Here is a 20,650-nt window from a genome sequence, read left to right on the forward strand (position 1 = left end):
CTTCAGTTATTTTTTTTTGTTCTGTTGAAGATAATAAGCCAATTATTGTAAGTTAATTAATCAACTGAAGCCAATTCACTTCTGATATCTAACTGAATATTCCTAATTTGCTTGCTTTAGCTAACAAATTATGTTATCTTTGTTCACTGTAAGCTCTGTTGAAGGTAGCCAATTAGCTGAATTAACTAGTTTGCTAATTATCTATGGTAAATCCAGCTGAAACCAGCTAACTTCAAATTATTTAGCCCAACTTATTAGTTCACTTCAGGTATTATTTAGCTGACTTTAGTTAAATATTTACCTAGTTTCAACTAAATTTAAGTTAGCTAATTGGGTAACTTCAGTTCTGAAGGAAGCAAATAGGTAACTGAAGGCAATTAGCTAACTTCTGTTGATTAATTAGTTCAGACCTGAAGGTAATTAGCTTACTTCAGTTAGCCAATTATCTGACTTCAGTTCACTCCATCTTCAGTGCTGGCTAATGCTTCAGGGTCAAGCATTTTGCATGTTATTTAGCATTAATTGTAGATGCTGCTAGAATTCAGACAGTTCCCAGAAACATAAGATTTTTAGAGCTGACATGTTCACGTTTTTAAAACATTCTTAAAGAAAATGAATTTGTCAGCTACAGGATGTAAAAGTCATGCATCATTGTGATTCTAAAGTATGCCCTTGTGTGAAGGAGTTGTTTCCTTGACGTCTTAATTTAGGCTGTGTTACATGACTTTGTATTTTTTGTTGTTTTCGTATTCCCCTGTACAGTAACCTTTAACTCTTTGTTACCTTATGTTTACGTGGCACATTCAAAAAGGAAGCGAGATGGAAACCAGAGGTCAGAGAGGTTAATTTATAAGAGATAGACTTTGTGCAAAGGTCAGGAGGTCAGAAAAGACAAAATATGAAAGATGAATGTGCAGTGAAATTAGCTTAATCTAAAAAAATAATAAAACTAAATCTGTCCGCAAGGCAGATGTGATGGGGGAAAAAAACACAGAAAGATGAAAACAAAAATTATGTTTCTGCTTCTCAGGGGCACATTGAAGGTGTCTGATATTTGTGAGCAGCAGTGGAGGCAGAACCACATTGTTGCCTCAATGCTTCATGGCAGGCAGCCAAAGATGAGCTATGAATCAAGATAACACACCCCAAGTTCTTCTCTTTGTGGAGGATTTGTGCTGTTCGAGCTAACCCTTCCACTCTTAGACAACCACGAACAGCTGAATGTTAGTTTCAAGTGTTGGCAACAAAACACATTTACTTTCATGTCAAATCTAGAGTTAACATTTAAATGGTCAACATGTGGTCTCAGAGTTAATCAGACCCAGATTCATCACAAGCACAGAATTTAGACGTCTTGAATTTATTCATCAGGCTTAAACCAGCATCTGCTCCACTTAAATGATGAAATAAGAATTATTTATTTTGTTCTAAAAATGCTGTTGAGGATCATGGAGACAAGCTTTTAAATTGCTCTTTTTCTATTTAAATCCTGTCACAAATCGTGTTAGTTTTGGTTTAGATCCAACATATCCACCATTATACTGATTTTATGATGCATGTCTGTGCTGCATAGTTTGAAAGATAACCAAATTATAATCCTGAATGAATTATTTCTATTCTAAAATTATTTATAACTAAACAGATGGCTGTTACTGATTAATCTGCTCTTTTATATGCACCCCTCTTATGGTTAATAACACATTTGCTTGATTTACTTAAATCCTAAAATACTCAGTTATGTAAAACTGCAAAAACCATCATGTACCACTATGCTGAACCTTCACACTGTAAGTTTGAAATCTCATCTTTATTCAACAGGTGCGGTTCTGGCTGTGTTCTGGAGGTTCACAGAGGGACTCGCTGTCTTTGTGGTTAGTGGAAAACAGCACCGGGCCTGACGAGCAGCTCAAACTGTGGCATTTAGCCAGCGAGCCCAAATTGGACAGAGGCTGGAGGCTCATCACACTTCCTCTTTACGGGCTGGCTGACTGGTACGCCAAACCTTTTACTGATGTGATTACAAGAAAGCATATTTGCATGAATAATTTCCTATTGGCAAGCTATCTAAAAGTCATTTTTATATATTCTTTTGATATTCCAGAGCAGTTAACTGAATGTTTAGGTATACGTACACAAAATTTAAATTACACTGAAACAAAAATGAGTTGTTGCTGTACATTACAGAATAGCTGTTGTGTGAATTATGATGCAATAATACCAACACTGATAGTCATAATAATATATTTGTAACCGTAATAACTGTAACAATAGAAAATAATACTTGACACCAATTTCAGTAATGCTTCTTATTTTAAAACTGATGAAATAAGAAGCATAAAAAATCCTTGTAGTTTTCACTAGCGGCACTGGTAAATAATGTATAATAATGTTTATTGCAAATAAATATCTAAATAATAAACTGTAGCATTGATTTTCCAAACATAGCTTGAAACAGATATAATATTAGTTTAAAATGTAATAGAATCAAAACCACAAATCGTTCTTGTTAGGATCGAGCGTGGCGAACCCAATATGCAGACTCATGTTTTAGAAAACTTAAAACTAATTTATTAACAAAAGCAAACAAGAAAGCAAAAGTTATTACAGTTCTGCAGTTTTAATCCCTTTTAAGAAGATGCCAGACAGTCCAGGGTTTTCTCCTGTAACCATCAACATTACCTCAGTCGAGCTTCCCATCCCCCCACATGTTACTGCAAGCTGTCAGTCAGCTGTGTATCATGGCTGAAAGAGGGGAATTCCCATTTTAAAAACGTAAAGTTGTTTGAATTTCTTATTGTTAGGAAAATTCAGACAGTCGTGGCTCGTTTACCTGAAGAATGTTCGTTACTGTACGAAGAGCAGACAACAGAAAATGATTCATTTTCTGCACAATAAGAACATTTACTTTAGCTGCTATTTAATCTGTGTTTTTATTTAGGTCTTAAACATTTACATTAATCACGATCTTTTATTAGCATTTGCTTCCTCTCTGATGTTTTAGATGACACTGAATTTAAATTTAATCTCAATGCTTGTGATTAAATAAGCATTTCAGCCTCAACCTTCAAATCTCAACAGTTAAAATCAGTATCTGACACTAGTTTTAAACACTTCTCCCTCTTTTTTTGTGTTTCAAAACTAAAATAGCTAATTATTATAACAATTTTAAAATTATAACCCTTTTATAATCATTCTTATAGCGATCTGTGATATTGTAAGCAGCAGCAGTAGGTTATTGGATTTTGGTTCAATGAAAACAGTTAAACTATGCGATACATTTTCAAATGTTTGTATTAGTAACGTAAAACTTTGGTATTTTTGGCTATTTCTATGACACCGTCAGAATCTCACACTGGCCCGTGTCTTGTTTGAAAGCATAATTATTCGAGCAGAAAAGTCAGTCAACTCTCATTTTGTCGCAGCTCTTAGCAGAGGAGTTTCTTCACATAAACGCTGACTTTCAGTGTTTAAAAAATCATTCCCTCTCAACACGACAAAACTAATGAATCCCACAGGGGCCTTTACGATGGGCTGTCTATGTGTACAACTGTACAAAATACTCCCCTCCCTCTTCTTATTCCACTTGTCTGTGACTAAGTGAATAGAAATTAATACACGAGACTCTCTACTTGCCTTCCAATTAGCTATGGCCCTGATTTTCCCTCAAGAAGAAAGAAATTTAAACAAATTTAAATTAAAAAAAAGAGGAAGCTGGGAAAAAGGCATTTCCTCTCTGTTTGTCTAAGGGTTTCTTTACCATTTAAGCTTGGATAATCCTGCTCCCCTGAGAGTGATTAATTTTTGATTCCTGGTTATGTAGTCAGCTGTGTTTGTGCTTTTGATTAGAATGTCATGTCTGTAAGCACTGGGTGAACCTGTCAGACTTTCCTCGATGACCTTTTGCAGAGCTTAACTAGAATCAGAGATGCATTCGAAGGAGTCGTAAAGATCAAGAAGCAGCAGACGATAAACTGAATGTAGAGTGTAAATCTTGATATATGACTGTTATCAAAGTAAAGTGAATAAGTGAAATATTAACTGTATCAGGAGACTAGATTAAAGTAGAGCTTTAAAGGTTTTTAATTATTCCTCAGTGTTTGTGTAACCATACAGACCCTAAAAACCAGTGTTTTGTTCTCAGAAAAGTCGAGCTGCTCTTTTTAGCTCCGGAAGTTCAAGGCGTTGTTAAAATTTGCGACTGAGATGTCAGAAAGCACAACTCACACCTTCCCGAAGCCAATTTTCTGGCAGTTGAAGAAAACTGGCAAAATAAAAATCTTCTTTATGCTATTTCATTGGGAAGTTATCCAAGCAAGTTGTGTTTAAATCAGCTTCACCCTTCCTCAGGTTCTGGCTCCAGTTCAGTGCAGAAGATGGACCTGGACCTGGTTCAACCATCTCTGTTGACAACATCTCTTTCAGCATGGACTGCTTCTTGGCATGTGAGTACTTTAAAAATCTTCAGCACTTCTTTTTTTTAATTCTTTCAGACCCAGGCTTGATTAATAGGGTAGTGTGAAAAATTTTGCATGACAAGCGTTGCTTTTTTTAATGTAGGGTTCTGAAAGGTTTAAGTATGTTCAAAGTGACCTATAGCAAATAAAATCCTGACACACGTTTCATGTTTATTATGCAGTAGTTTTGCATAATCGAGTGCTTATCTGGTACTTATATACTCATGATTTACCATCACAGAAGAAATTGTATATCTTCATTTTTAATTTGAAGGTTTTAAACATCAAGACAAAATAATAAAACATGATAATTACCAAGTCTTAAAACTAGGTAAACAAAATATCAAAAAGTGTATGAAAAACAAATACCTTTACTTCTTCTATAAGCATTAAAAGGTGAAGTCCCTCTATTAAAGCAATAGTTTTGTCAATTTGCTGCTCTGGAGCATTTTGGTGGGTTTTTAACACAATGCCAAAGCGGAAAGACATCAGCAATGACTCTTAAAAAGCATCTGTTGCTGTCCATCTGTCTGAGAAGGGATAGAGGTCATTTCCAAACTATTTGGATTTCATGATTCTACAGAAAAGAAAGATTATTCACAAGCAGAAAATGTCTATTCCCAGAAAAAGATATCCCACCGATTTCACCCTGAATTCAGACTGAGCAATGGTCAGAGAAATGACCAAGAAACCCCAGAGCACCATCTCAGACTCTACAGGTCTCAAAAAGCAGGTTAAAAGTTAAAGTTCATGACAGGACAATTGAACAACAATGACTTATTTGTAAGGGTTTCAGGTGAAAGCCTTTTTTTCTTCTTCTTCAAAAAGAACATCCCGGCACAAAAATTATCGAAACGCAAGACTTCTGGAAAAATGTCCAAACTGGGTCATGAAACGGGACAATGGTCCCAAACACAGCAGCAAATCTCCAGCAGAAAACAGAAAAAGGTGTTGCAGTGTTTCAATCAATGTCCAGACCTCAACTTGACAGAAATGCTGCTGTGGGATCCTGTAAGAGCTGTTCAGGAACAAATGTCTGCAAACATCGGCGAATTGAAACGGCGCTGGAGGAGTGGCACAAAACTTCTCCGCAACCGTGTGGGAGGCTGATAGTCAAAGGAGATAGGAGATTATTGCTTCAAGTCACTGCTGGTTAACATGGTTTTACAAGCTGTCAGCTGTTGACCTAGGTTTTGTAAAATAAATCTTGACACATTTGTTTGTCTAAAGTTGTCTTTGTCTAATTTTTTAACTTAGTAAGAGATTATTAATGACCTAATTTATGAAATCTCAATTTAAAAACTATATTTTTTCATGACTGTGACTGCTTATGCATTCCAACCTTTACTTTGTTCATTTCTGCTACCCAGAAATTTTGCATTCTCACTCAGAGCAATTTAAAGTCAAATGTTATCAAAGATGCCAAAGTCTTTTAAGTCTCTCGTTGTGTTAGGGATGAACTTTGGTAAATCTCCTGCAGCTTTAGCTTTCCTTAGATTGACGGCTTGTCATGAAAATGACACATGATTATATCCCTTTAAATGCTTTCTTTGAGAACATTTGATGTGTTTTAAAATGTCAGAACCGTTTCTGGCTGATTGATGAGGGTTTATGTTCCAGTGTTTTACTGCAAGCTCAGAAAGGTCAAGCCTCGTGTCACCTCTCAAGATATTTTTGTGTTGTAACTGAGATGGTTTATTGGTACAAAAACAGGAGAGAGATGACAGCCATGTAAGAATGAGAATGAAAGGTTAGGAGTTCAGCGCCTCCCCACGTCTCTGCCTATCTGAGGGAACCTGTTTGAACTGTGATGAGAATAGTAATGACTGAGCATCTCTGGGCCTGAAAATAGCTCCAACATAAAGAACTGATAAAATGAGGCAGTGCGTTAGACTCTAAGGAGCAAGGACATAAGTGCCATCCTCTGATAGTCTCATTCTTTTTTAATAATTCTGTCATTTGAGGCTTGTAGGTTAATTATTACGCAGGTCCTATCAAGTTTTTATTCTAAGGTGACAAGCTTTTGTTGTGGTATTGTGAAAAAGACATTTAGATTTTAGATACGTTTATCAAATCTATTGAAACACATTATCTAGATTCCAATTTTCATTGTGCTGCCTACTGCATAATCTATTTCATGTCACTTTTAGAAAATGTTTGCAATTAATAAGCGCAGATACAATCAGGAGATGGTTAATCTATTGTAGGGCTGGAGGAGAGTCGCTGTCATCCTGAATCACACAGGCTTACTGAGCCAAAGACTTTTTATTTAAAGAAATGACATTTTCCAGGAAATATTTGTGCTCTACTTTGTGTTTTATGTCTTCCGGAGCAACAGTGAAGGTTCATCCCTTCCCGCTTCGCTCTTTTTGCAGATGGAAAGTTCTTCATCTTATCGCCGGTATCTATTACCCACCGACACACTTGACGTAGTCACTTTTTATTGCCTATATGTCCGAACAGTCGATACGAGGTGCTGAAGCTCTAAAAGACGTAATTTCCAAGAGTGATTACTGTGACTGACGAGCGTGATGGATCTCTGGGCTGTGTTTGGATGTGCAAACATGCTGGAGACGCATTATGCAGAGGATCAGCCATCCATGGATTCTGCTATGCACTTCTCTGGACTGTAGTGTTATATATAGTTTGACAAGCTTGGTGATGCATCTGTTGCCCTTCAGGTGTTGGACCTGGTTGTCAGTTTTAGCATTTTATTTTCATCCAGCATCATTAAATTAGTTCATTGGGTTAGACAACGCAAGAGGTTCATCCTTCTCTCTCTGACACGAGCCATCGCTTCATTTGAGCTATGTTTATGACCTCCCTACAGATTCTCAAACATTAGTTTACATGTTATCCCAATGAAAAATCATTTATTACCACATATCAGTTGTTTCATTCCCTGTATTAGGTATAAAAAATGTAAGCTTAGTTGTGTTCAGAAACTAGTCCAGACAAATGTCTTCAAATAACCAAACTGAAAGGCCAATATTTAAATATTCCCCTGTTCACTATTTGATTTATATTAAAATGATTAAGACATGAACCTCTCAGAATTTATTTCTGTTTATTTACATCTAGATATGTTGCACAAAAACTTTTTGTTAGCTAAACTCTGGAAATGCAAAAAAGTCATGTTCAAACATTTGTTTTTATCACACTATCTCAGATAAGCCAAGTTATTTCTTATAATCTTTGATAAAGCTTTATTTTTCAAGTTAAAACATTTAGGTATTCAGCCCAAAGAACATTTGTTTTTCTCATAAGTAAAAGGATTTTAAAAAACAAATAAAACTGATTATTCAAAGATCCAGGTAGTTGTGCAGCGGATTAAAGCTAAAAAAAAGTCACATAACAAACCATTCAGCAAACAGAGTTACGACTTTATTTCTCTCCTAAATATGAGTGATTTCACAAAAATGGGTTTACCTTCAATGATAAGAGATCTAAATGTACATAACTACAAAACGGCTTCAGTGTTATAATCATCATCATAATCCTCTTTTTATGTGTAGCCCAAATGTTTTTAGTTTTTGGTAAATTAAAGAAAATGGCCTCATTGTTTCATCAGTTCTGCTGTTGTACCTTTTATCACCCGTCATGATATCCAGTTTTATTCTTTTGTTAAGAATAAGACGTTAAGAAAAGCAAAGACAAATTATGGATAAGTGAGTGAAAACATTTTAAGCCCTCATTAAATGTGAAGACATATGGGGCTAATTAAAGTGTTTAAATCATACCTGGAGCCTCATTTATAAAAATGATTTGGGAATAATTAGTTCTTTGGTATCATTTGAACATAAAAACCAAGTCCTATTAATGAACCCATGATATATGGGAACACTCTTATCTTTAAATAAAAATTTGGATTTCATATAAATGATTTCTCCTGCTGATTATGTACCAAAACCCTTCATCTGAGCCTGTGGTGAACATTACATAAACTTTATGAACAGGGAAAAAGGTCAGAAATCAATTACTAAGCCTAAATGGATTTCTGTTTGGCTATTTTAGTTCTCCTTTAGAGCTTAAAGCCTCCCATTTCCTTTTTTAAGTGACTGAGGGCATTTCAGGTTTTTTTTTTCCACTGTTTACTGCATTAACACAAACCCAAACCTGCATTAATGTTTCCCAAGCCTTTATGACGTCCTCTACCAAGACGTTTGCTTTTTCTCTCATGATCCAAGGTTATTTCGGTTTTAACTACAGTCTCTGTACATAAAAACTGACTTCTTATTCCTTAACATGTGTTTCCAAGTTAAGGAAAAATACTTTTTTTTTTTTTTTTAATGAATTGTGACAATTATATGTCTCAATTTATCAATAATGTAGTTGTTGTTTTTTTTTTAAATATGCAGAAGGTTCATCAAACATTTAAATTTAACAACAGATTTAAAGTTGAATAAAAGGCGTCCAGGAGTCTATAATACTGTTTCTACATTTATCATAACAACAAAGTGTCTTTACCAACATGCTAATGTTTGCTGAGTGGATTCAGCTCGGATTTATTGTAGACCTGAGATATTCAGGGCCGTGGCTGGGTGGTAACAAGGTGCCCCCCCTGTGGCTGGCCTCTGGTGGGCTTCAGGTAGCTTACAGCACGACACTAATGAACAGTGACAGTCACGCCTGCTGATGCCCTGCCCTGTGGATCACGCTGCTCTGTGGTGGACCCGAACGAGCTCGGGCATACCAATACGCCAGCTCTGCTGCAGCACCTTTCCATGTTCAGAATAACAATGCTTCTGCTTTATTAGCAGCTTTGTTGAAGGAATAAAAAGCTGCTGAACTTGTTGTTTAGAATAACGCCTCTAAAGGACTTTGTTAATGCTACGTGGAGGACTCCTCCTGCCTAAGCAGTCAGTGCAGTCACTCGTATGTGATCTATCAAGTCTGATCATAAACTCAATCTGTATCAAAGCTCCCGAGCAGGCGAGACTCAATCATATTTATATGTGGATTACAGAACTTTGGAATGAGATATTGATTTTCTTGCAGGCAGATTTTAGGAAAGCAGTGCTGAGGTTTTCAAAGCTTTGAAGACAAAATTGTTCTTTTTTTCACCAGAGGACATTTTCAGCAGCCTGAGCAATCATGCTCAGTGCAAAGTTACATAATTAATGTTCAATTGAAATTCATGATCAAAAACCCCTTTTTAATGATAAATGCAGATTAACGAGTGAAGAATCAGCTCATACACAAGTTAAGGTCATTTGTTGTAATTCAAAGTGAGCAGGTTGCCTTTAACCAAGTGGAAAACTGCCACACAGTAGCTTTCTAAACCTTTCAGCTGTTGAGGGAGCCTCCTGCCAGATTGTCACAAATGGTGCGACTTCAGCCTCAGGTGACGGGGGAGCCAGGATGGAGGAGCAGGAGAGCTGTTGTGCTAAAATGATTACAGAGATAAAGATGAAAAGTCTTGTTTTTGTCCCCTGATGCCGCTATAATGATGGCAGGGTGAAAGCAAGCCTGATTCGTTCTCACCGAGGAGGCAAATGAATCATTGTGGACAACTCACCGGCTCGTCGCAATTAGTCAGATTTCTGCTTGATACTGAGCTTCTGCAACATTTTGTTGCTCATCAAGAGGTGGCTGGTGTGATTTCAAGCTGCAAATATTTACTCCAGAAGTTTCTGTGACTCAGAAAAATAAAGGAAAATAATGAAAAATTCTTCCTATAAACCTCTAAATAAGGCTTTTCCTCTGTTTGCCAGGGCAGTCCTGTGGGGAATATCATGTAGCTGCCGTGCAAACAAACGTTATACTGGTGTTTAAGATGACTAAAAACCTTTTCTCTTGTTGTATGAGATGCAAATAAACCTCAGAAAATATGTTATAAGCCTCTCTGTGGGCTACTCCTTGTGCAGAATATGAATGAGTCTTAATATTTAGGTCATGTGAATATAAAACATCATTTATAGTTTGTTGTTTGCATGCTTCAAGTATCTACACTGAGCGCATCAGTCTGAAGTTAATCATAGACTGAAAAACTGGGACAGTCTTAAAGAAGCTGAAACAATCCCAAAATTATTATACAGCTGACATCTTTCGACATTATATGTTGTACACAGGACATATATATCCTCTCTGATGGCAGCGTTTTTGACTCCATCGACCTCGACAAACCTTTTCCTGACATTTCTGCAAATTGTAGTTGTGGGTAAAATACTTTTCCTTTAACAGCAACCATTAAGGCTGAACCAACAAAGCCACAGAGAGCTGTATTAAACAGATGATGGTAATAAAGAATCGTTATGCTGGACAAAAGTGCTCAACAGAAACCATTTTACTTGGACACAGAGCAAATTAGATGCAATAAGACCAGCTATGTCATGTTGCTAGCAGCGATATGAGTGAAACTCCTTGTTTTGAAGGACTGAAAAAGGTCAGCTCTTAAAGCAAAAGTTCAGGCATTTTGAAGAGGGGTTCTATGGAAAGGTGTCAAACATTTTTTTAGCTGTTCCAGAAGAAATAAAATATTCCTGCTGAAAGTGCTACAGCCAGCTGCTGCTATTTGCACTTGTAAATAACTGTATAGTGTGAAATATATGGAAACATAAAGGTTTATAAAATAATGTTACAGCAACAATCCACTTTGGCCTTGACTTCACCCAGTTTAGCCATCAGCTCATCAATCCAGTTTTTCTTCTGTTTATAATCTATTACTCTAAACAGGGAAGATTTTAATCCTTCATAATCTTTCCTCAAGAACCCAACAATAAAATATCTGAACTACCCCTTTAGTTACACAAGTTACAGTAAGAACTTTCTAGTTAGACTTTAAAATGGCTATTTAAGAAGTTGAATAGAAGTCCACATTCAGTCTTTATTCCTTCTATTTCCTGTAAGAAACAGAAAACAAATCAAACAAAGGACTTTCCTTTTGTCAGCATTCTCCATTTTAAGCAAAAAAACAGGACTTGACAGGTTTTTTTTTATCATTATTATTTGTGGTGACATGTTTTAACCGCATTTTTTTCTGGTTGAAAAGACAACAAAAGATTTTTACACTTCATATCTGGCAATTTCTTCCGTTTTTTTCCCTTTAACAAGAAATCAATCCTGAAATCCCTGTTGGTGCTCGCTGGGTCACATTGAAGTGCTCTGAATTGATCATTGGAATTTCAGATTTTTGTGTGCAAACATTGTGTACATTTGTTGCTGCTGTCTGACATTGATTTTATCATTCAAGGCTCCTGTTCATTAGTTAGGTACGTCCGTTTATGTTCCCCTGACAGCGATTCATCGAATGCTGCTGCAGCCTCTGCAGAAGTGGCTGCATGTCTTTTATAAAACTCAAGGCAGTGTGCACCCCATTAAAAAAAAAAAACCTAAATAAATCTCTTCTGAGTGATGGTTCTCCACCTCCTATTTTTAGCTTATATTAATCCTGCTACACTAAGAGATCCCCTACTTTGACCCCATTTCACCTGGAAGGTCATTCTTAATTTGAGGCAGAAGAAGGTGCCAACAAGCCTCTGATCCCAGTTCAAGCTGTGAGGCTTCAGGCTTGATGGATTGTTTGAGGGGCGGTGTCTCTCCTGTAGGACCAGTGGAAGTTTAAATGAAACAACGATTCAACACTTTCTGCACCAGCGATAGCCGTTCTACAATTAAATTACTACTTCAGCATATAACAGCGACAGGATGTTGTTGTTTAACGTGCTGCTTTTTTCAGTTAATGTATTTAATTTAATTTCAGCTAATGGAGAGTTTCCACCTGTGGCCACCAGCACAACCAGGATCACACCGAGACCGACATCCAAGACCCCACCACCCTCCATCAGAAGCCCTCCAGTGACCGTCCCCACCACAGAGGACTGTAAGTCCCATAAATGTCTGCCTGAGCTTTGATTTCACATCTAAAGAAAAAAAAAAACATTCTGCTTTTTTTCTGCATCTTTAACTCCTTCTGTCTCTGTCAGCAATGATCTCACACATGCCCTCAAGGATTATTGAACAAAGCTGGTAACAAAGTAAGTGCGCCCCCTGCTGGTGTGCAGCACAGCTGAGCGAGTGCTGCAGACGTCTCCTTTGGCATTAAATGGAGCAGGACGGGCAGTTTTGAAGTGTAAAATCTCCCAATTTGTCTCCAGAGAATGTCAGTGGAGCCAGATGCTCTGACTTGACATTTTCCATCCCAGACTCTCTAATATCTCTGCTTCAAAAAGGTAAAGACAGGCAGAGGTTAATTTTCTATATTTAGCTTATAAGTTGGTCACTTTCAGAGCAAACCTTATGTATGAGACTTCTTTGGCAGGGAGTGTTGAACTTTATGTTCACACTGGACTCCTTGAATCTTATCTGACACTGTCACCTTTAAGTTAGGTTTTAGCATTATCTGTTGGAGTCTGTCCTGTTTGCCCGTTAGCAAAATATCTCATGAACCATTAGACTGATTTTAATGATACTTGCAGACAGTCATCATTTCATCTACAGCTGACTAATATTTGGAGTCATCCCAACTCAAATGAACATTAGCCAGCAAAAAATGGTTACAACTTAATCAATTTTACCAAGTCTGAGCTAAAATATGATGAGGTAGTAGCATGCTACAAGGATTTCCATGTTTTTAATGATAAATCTGTTTTAATAGATCAGAAGATTTTGCTTCTCAGGACCTGAGACCCACTGATTGTCAGTCGTAGAAAAATAGTTTTTGTGATTTGTTTTCATCATTAGTTGGCTTTGCCTTGTTGCCTGCCTGTCTTATTAAAGCTTTTCATCGAGGCTTATCTGTTTTTGAGTCAAATATAGGAGCTTCTTTTTTATTTCGGAACAACAGAAGTTGCTTTAGAGGCACATTAAGGGCTGCAGAAATGTTCTCATCCTTCCATATATCTGTTCCCCAACTCCATCCTGCTCAGATCCAAGTGTTTTCTAATGTTTGGGTTTCACTGACACGCCAACTGCGACATCCTATACAGAAAGGTTTTCTGTGCTTTTTATGAGCTAAATTCAGTTAGGGACAGATGGACTTCAATCAAGCTATAGAAAAACTGCAGAGGCCATGAATAAAAGTAAAAGGAAATATTTTATTATAAGACTCAAAAGACAAAAGTGGAAAAAAAAGACTTCTTTCAGAGAGAGCGGTGGACATCAGCACAAAGTGGAACTATCAAGATTGTTTATTTGTGGCTTAATTAGCTAATTTGTGCAGGTTTAAATGATTAAGCACTTTTAAGACACTGAACCCCTCATTGCCTTCGATGTGTGCTCCATCGGTGTATGAATGCGATCTAAAGCACTGATTAGACTCTGTAGAATGATTTATTCAGGTTAGCTTTGTAGAGATTTAGTAGAGTGCTGTATGAATGTGTGTGTGGATGGTAAATGAGGGCACAGATTGTGTTGTAAAGCGCTTCGAGTGGCCTGGTTGGCTAGAAAGGCGCTACATAAGCACAGTCCATTAACCATTTCATTTTACTGTGAGTCTACTTCAGTTTTAAACACTGGGTTGACTCTTTAACAGACACAGCTGCATATATTATATACTGCTCCAGGATTATAAAATGAACAGAAGTTGCAGGAGTCAGTTTGTTCAGAAACTATTTATATAAACAAACACCTATGTTATAATGTTTGCTTCAATGGCAGAAGCTGAAAAGCAGCTGTAATGTGCTTAAACACTTAGTTACAATAAACAGAACCTCCGAGGAAGACGGGAGGTGGAGTTCACGCTGCTCTCGCCCTTGTGATTATCATAGATATTAACTCGGAGGAAAGAAGTTGAACTTGAAGTTCTACATTTCAGAGGCAGCCCTGAGCGGTTCCCATTCGACTGACGTCTCCCTCATGTCTGAGCTTTTGTCGTCTGCAGGACAGGACGGCGAGCCTGATGAGGGTTTTAGCTCAACAGATCTGTCACCCCACCCCTTCCCAACACGCTCAGTGATTAACCCCACCAAACGTCAGCGTCTCCCCCTTCATCTCTCCTTTCACCCTGCTATCTGGGACGAGGACGTTTTGTTCCCTTTCATTCCTCCATTTGTCTCCCATCTTGGTCATGTAAAAACCTGTTATTGACTCTATGTTAGCCTAGATTACTACCATCCTGTCTCACTGTCAGAATTTGTACTGATCTCAGTCTGTTGTCCTATTTCTTTCCTCCCGTCACCCTGATTTCACCTTCATCCTGTTCTTCTTCTCTCCTCCTCTTATTCCCCACTGCTCCTGCAGCAGAAACCTTCAGTTCTCACCACTGTCATGCTGTGCAGCGACCAAACCGACTTGTCGGCTGCTTGTTTTGATGGAGATTTAATGAGTAAAACTGCTGCAAATGCAAATCATATCTTTCAGTTATCCTCAAGTTTACTCATGGTGATTTGATACATGAATTATTGCAGGGATTTATGTGACTGGCACTGAATAAACCATCAGCTAATAAATGTTCATTTTCTGTAACTTTGCACAGTAAATGACTCCAAAATATTTTGACAATAAGCTGCTTCCGCAACAGTAAATTTTTAGATTTACGCCTCTTTTTCTGATCTTCTAATAAGACCTACTGTACCTGTTATTATAGTTTAGACTAAACCTAAATAAAAGGCACCATAAAACCCTTACAGCATATTTACTTCACTAACTTGCCGCCTTCAAAGTAGATCCAGTACATTGTGATACCCATTTCTAAATTATTATCTAATTTACTTAATTAAAAAAAAACCTTACCTATTGTTTTACTGGTGCCAAAAGAAAAAGTATATACTTTATAGGAGGCATTGTTTTTTCTAAAATGTTTGTCTGTAGTTGTACTTTTGATCAGAATTGTTAAAAAATATTGCAACTGGTCAGTAAATCCGACAGGTTTTATACTTTCTTATAAAACTGAGTTGTCAGAAAGAAGCTCATCATTTCCATTGATCTTAATTATGTTTAGAAACCAATAAATTTAACAGTGACTCAGTTAATGGATGATTTAACAATAAATAATTTAACAACTGAAACTGTTGTCTGAAATAATCACATACATTTATCATTAGTTCTTAGTTAGAAACAGGATTGTATATTTTGCATTAATTTAAGTGGTATGAGCAATTATTATCATCATGATTTATGTCCTAACTTAGAATCAAAGCGATAATGCAGCTCTTTTGAAGAGGGGTACTGCAGAAAGGTTGTGGACATTTAACATCTTACCTGTTGTAGATAACTCCTTGAACTAACTCAGTTTGGAGAAAAAGTGAAATTCTGACAATCTAACAGCTCGTCTGAGAGAGGCCAAGACAACAATGAATCGCTGCCATCCTAAAACAACTCCAATCTCTAAAATGGCACTGGTTTATGAAAATGCTATTTTATAAACCTTTGGCATCGCTTTCAGTTTTGCACTGGATGGTTATTCCAGCAGAAATATTATGCTATTCCTGCTGGAAGTGCCTCAGGCTGCACTGAAAGTGCTACACCTCACTGATGCTGTTTGTGTTTGCAAATAACTGTTGAATTCTGAGTAAATAATTGTGTATAAAAACTGATGGTGATGCGAAGGTTTATAAAATGATGTTTGCATGAACAGTATTCTGAGATATGAGATGGTTTAAGATGACAGAAACCCACCGTGGTCCCAGCCCTGCTTGGATTTGTATTACCTCATCAATCTGGTCAGATTCAGACTTTTTCTCCAGACTGAAGTTGTTCAAATATCTATTTACTAAAGGTAAGACATTAATTTTTCTAAACCTTTTCACAGAACTCTGCTTCAAGAGATCTGAACTACTGAACTTTATTTGCACCCTTATTATAAAGTGATCCTGTAAAAATTTCATCATTTTTCTGACTGAGATCAGTATTTTCACATAAACACCACAGCCCTTCAGTTTATCATCATATTTACTGATTAACAGGATATACAGGCATTAGTTTGTTTAAACTGGCAGCACGTTTTCAGATAAAACTGTGCCGCTTTCATTCATTCAGCAAAACCAGCTCGAGTTGTGTGGACTTGATGAAAGCTGGCATGAAATCAAAATTAGACTAGGTGTTGATTGAAGTGATCTGATTGGCTCTGACACCAGATGTCATTCCCTGAGCGCTCTATGCAGAAAGGAGTTTTGGTCATTTCATGTTTGTTAATTAGCTGCACAGAGTCGAGTCAGTCTGCACGTCATCATTCGCTTGTTTATTGAAACTGACCTGCAGAAATCAGTCAACTAGGTATAGTTTGGGTTTGAGAGGAGAAACCTAAATCAGAAATGAGGCTGATATCGAGCCACATAAACCAGGTGTTGTAATTAATTTGTGTTGTTTGCGCCATAAGCTTTTTACTTTGCATTCAGATCCATTCATGCAACGCCAGCCTTGATCCATCTTTCTAATGGCGGGTCCAGAGAGGATAACTGCCACTTATGTAAGGGCGACACATGCTAATACTTGAGGGCAGGGTAGAACAGAGAGTCCTGACACTGCAAATACAAAGAAAAGTTAGAATTTTTGGGAACATTCTGAGACTGGAAGATAGTTGCTTTTATACCACAACCATTAGAGGTCATGTTCCTTCACATTTATAGTTTTTGTACTGCAGGAATGTGGCCGTACAAAGCTTACAGAGCAGCTTTTTTACGGTAATTTTTGGAGGAAAACTGTGAACATAAGATATTTGGTCCAGTTATAATAACTTTAGTCAAACAAGCTGAATTCTCTTTAAGCACACGTCTTATTTAAAGAGCATTTGAACTGTAAACAGCTTTTTCTACTGATAAGTTTGCTACGTTCACCAAAAGATGAACTATACACATAAATGAAACAACAGGGAAATCTACAATCCTGCCTTATTGAAACAATATTAACCAGTGCAGCAAAAACAAACAAGTCAATTACAAGGAAATTAAAGCGTAAGTCAAACATAATAATCTCCATGTCAGTTTAGACTTCATGTCATCATGCCTACGTGTTAATGTAGAACTTTTAGGGTGTGGGTTTTTTTTTTTTCACCTTAGATATTTTAAGTTGAAAGTAAAGTGAAAATAAAAGTACTCGTGTAGTTTGGCTGATATGCTGCTCTTTTTTTTTTCTCAGCTGTTGTATCTTCAAACTACAGCCTCTCAGTGGTTCTTTCAGTTTCTAACAAACGTACAAAAGAAATGTGCACTTGCATTCGTTTTATGCGATTGAAACTGAATATCACACATATTTCTATGCAAAAGCAGAATTTTGCTGTAGACTTTCTGTTTTGAACCACACTCCTAACGAATGTCTGGCTCTGTTCAAATTCTGTCGGTCTGAACACGACCTCAAAGATCTGATTGACTCTGTTGTTCCCCCATTTGGGGACAGAACCAATCCGGGCCTATCCTAATCAAGGCAAAAATTTAAAAAGAAAAAATTGGCTTTTGACACAACATGCCTTCTAGTGGAGCGTGACGAAGGCTCAGTCCATCTGTCTGTTTGACCATCCGTCTGTCTCACACAAATGTTCAGATGCTGCTGATCAGTGTTGTCCAAAACTGAGAGGATTTCTGTGTGCCAGCAGACATATTTGTGTTTTAGATTCAGTTTGCCCCCAAGATGGCCTTTGTTGGTCATAAAAATTTCAATTCTATTGGTTTTATAAAGCACCAATCCAGAACAAAAAGCCATTCAGAGGCACTTTACAAAACGCATAAAGAACCATGGCATGAATAATATGTTTACTGTTGTTTTGATAATGTTCAGACAGGGTAAAGACTGCTGGGTCTTTGCTGTGCAATCAAAAACATTTTTTTCCACTCCTTTTCCTTAGAGCTTGTTTCTCTGGAACAAACTCTCTCTGATGAACACTATTATCCTTTTTTATTTTTGAAGGTCACTGCTTGTTATGTTAATTTCATACCACTGGTGCAAAGTTCATTTAAAGTAGGTTTATATAACATTCAGACAGTGTCCTAATCTCCCATGGTGGTTCTTTGGTGAGTGTGTGTATGTATGTATGCAAGGGTCTTAGAAGTAATGAGTGTGCACATATTATTAACGAGGACTCTCATCTCTGAAAGCACATCTTGTTTTTGTTTGTTCGGCCAAGTGTTCATCAGAAAATGGCTCTTTACACAGTGCTCTGTATGTGAGTGTGTGCTCTAGTTAACACATTCGCATTGATGGACCAAGAAGATCGATAAAATGGGTTGAAGTGTGAAACCACCAGCACCCTGGGGGGAGATGAGAAGAAAGTCGAATCAAACTGAAGACCATCAACAAGTCAAGATCATTTTGCATAACAAAGATCATATTGTCATTTAAATAAAACTTTAACTGTATTAATACTAAAATAATCAATAAATTCAGACGTTTGCAGAAATTGGTTTGTGTACAGCTCTCTTTAGGTCCCAGCACAGCGTTTCAATCAGGTTGAGGTCTGGACTTTGACTGAATCATTACAACTCCTTGATTCTTTTCTTTTTCAGACATTCTGTTCTGATTTGCTGCTGTGTTTGGGCTCATTGTCCTGTTTCATGACCCAGTTTGGTCCAGGCTTCAGCTGTTGGACAGATGGCCTCACATTTAACTCTAAGATTACTTTGATCTGCAGAGGAGTTCATGGTCGACTCGATGACTGCAAGTTCCTGTGGCTGCAAAACAAGCCCACACCGCATCTCAGTTTGAGTTGTTTGTGCTGATGTACTGTTTGGTTTTCTCCAAATAAGTTGTTATGCATTATGGCCAAACATCTCCACCATCGTCCTGTCTGTCAGAAGGACATTGTTCCACAAGTCTTGTGGTTTGATCAGATGAAATTTTGCAAACCTCAGCTGTGCTGTGTTGTCCCTTTTGCAGAGGTAAGGTTTCCTCCTGCAACCTTTTCAAACAAGTTACCCTTTTTCTAATAATCTTGTCATAAACCTTCACATTTATCCTGCTAACTGAGGCCTGTAGAATCTGAGATGGAACTCTTGAGGAGTTTTATCATTTCTCTGGATACTGCACAGTCTGTCCTCAGAGTGAACTTCCTGGAACATCCAATCTGGGGAAGATTGGCAGCCATCCTGAATGTTTATCCACTTGGGAATAATATCTCTTTCTGTAGGATGATGGACTCTAAATAGTTTGGAATTGACCTTTAACCCTTCCCAGATTGATGGGCAGCAACGGTTGCTTTTCTAGATCATTGCAGATGTTTTAACATCTGTTTTCATTGAGGTGCTTACACTTACTGATGATCAGTTGATTTGCAGCACCTGGCTGCTGTTTACCCTCCTCATTTCTACTGAAGCCGTGTGGGTCGAATTAGTTTTTCACACTTTACGTCTGTGTATTGGATTTGTGTTTTTGTTAAACAATAATACCGTGTAAAATGAGCTTTTATGTCCATTAAGAACAGTGTCATTTCTTTGTACTGTGAATTAAAATAAGCCATCCTCCTCTGGCGTGAATAAGAAGCTTCAGACAATTCACTACCAAACAGAATAATGATGAAGAGGTGTTCCTCTTCTTGGAGTCTTCCTTACTGTGGTGCCACAGCCTTCACTTCCTCCATGTCCAAACGAGACTGGTTTCAAGCTAATTACAACAAAAAAGCCTCCAATTAGCTGAGACACAGAGAATCTCATAAAAAAGGAGGAGAAATGTTCCTTACCTGTGACCTTTTTACCACATCCTTTGTTGCTGGTATGAATATGATAATGGTAGCATGTCGCTCTCAGACTGAAGCTCCCATATCTGCTGCAGAGCTGTGGGAAATGTTGAACTGAAATGAATGACAGACAAATAGAAGTGTGGTAAGTCTGTGTTGTGCTCTGAATGTCAGCCAGCCCATCATCTATAAGTCTGACTGAATACAAAAATTGCCTTTCCTCAGCAGTGTGTGCTCCACAAAACTTAAAAAAAAATCTTCTTTTTCTTCATGTGCAGCCAAAAAATGGATTTTTCACACCTGTGGGGCTGTGGGTCCCGAGGGCCCAACTCCCACTCAATGCTCCAACTCCTACAGGAGCAGCAACGTCAACGTGACAGTCGGCACCGAGGGGCCCTTCAAAGGCATTCAGATGTGGCGGGTCCCAGAAACCGGCACCTACAGGTAGGATCACTGCCTTTAACATTCATTTATGCAACTAATTTACACTGGAATAATTTTAATTTTTCTCAAGGGTCTCATGCGATGCCTGACCAGTCATAAGGCTCAAACACTTGAGCTGATGAGCTTTTAACAGCTATAGTTTACAGCGCACACTTGACCTCTGTGTGGCTTGTATTTTTTACAGCAAATCAGCCTCTCCACTAACGCCCAC

At 37.6% G+C, this 20,650-nt stretch overlaps 1 protein-coding gene across 3 annotated transcripts in view; it reads left to right on the plus strand.

Annotated features, from left to right (window-relative positions):
• The window catches only part of alk (ALK receptor tyrosine kinase), a 323,506-nt gene that overhangs the window by 270,363 nt on the left and 32,493 nt on the right, over positions 1-20,650 (plus strand). For all 3 annotated transcript variants that reach the window (XM_017426185.3, XM_025008021.2, XM_025008022.2), the window contains 4 exons: positions 1,819-1,991; positions 4,348-4,442; positions 12,157-12,276; positions 20,274-20,439. In XM_017426185.3, coding sequence (XP_017281674.1) covers positions 1,819-1,991; positions 4,348-4,442; positions 12,157-12,276; positions 20,274-20,439 — 554 coding nt within the window. The remainder of the gene's footprint in view (positions 1-1,818; positions 1,992-4,347; positions 4,443-12,156; positions 12,277-20,273; positions 20,440-20,650) is intronic.

This window comes from Kryptolebias marmoratus, linkage group LG10, assembly GCF_001649575.2.
Source record: "Kryptolebias marmoratus isolate JLee-2015 linkage group LG10, ASM164957v2, whole genome shotgun sequence".
NCBI lineage: Eukaryota > Metazoa > Chordata > Actinopteri > Cyprinodontiformes > Rivulidae > Kryptolebias > Kryptolebias marmoratus.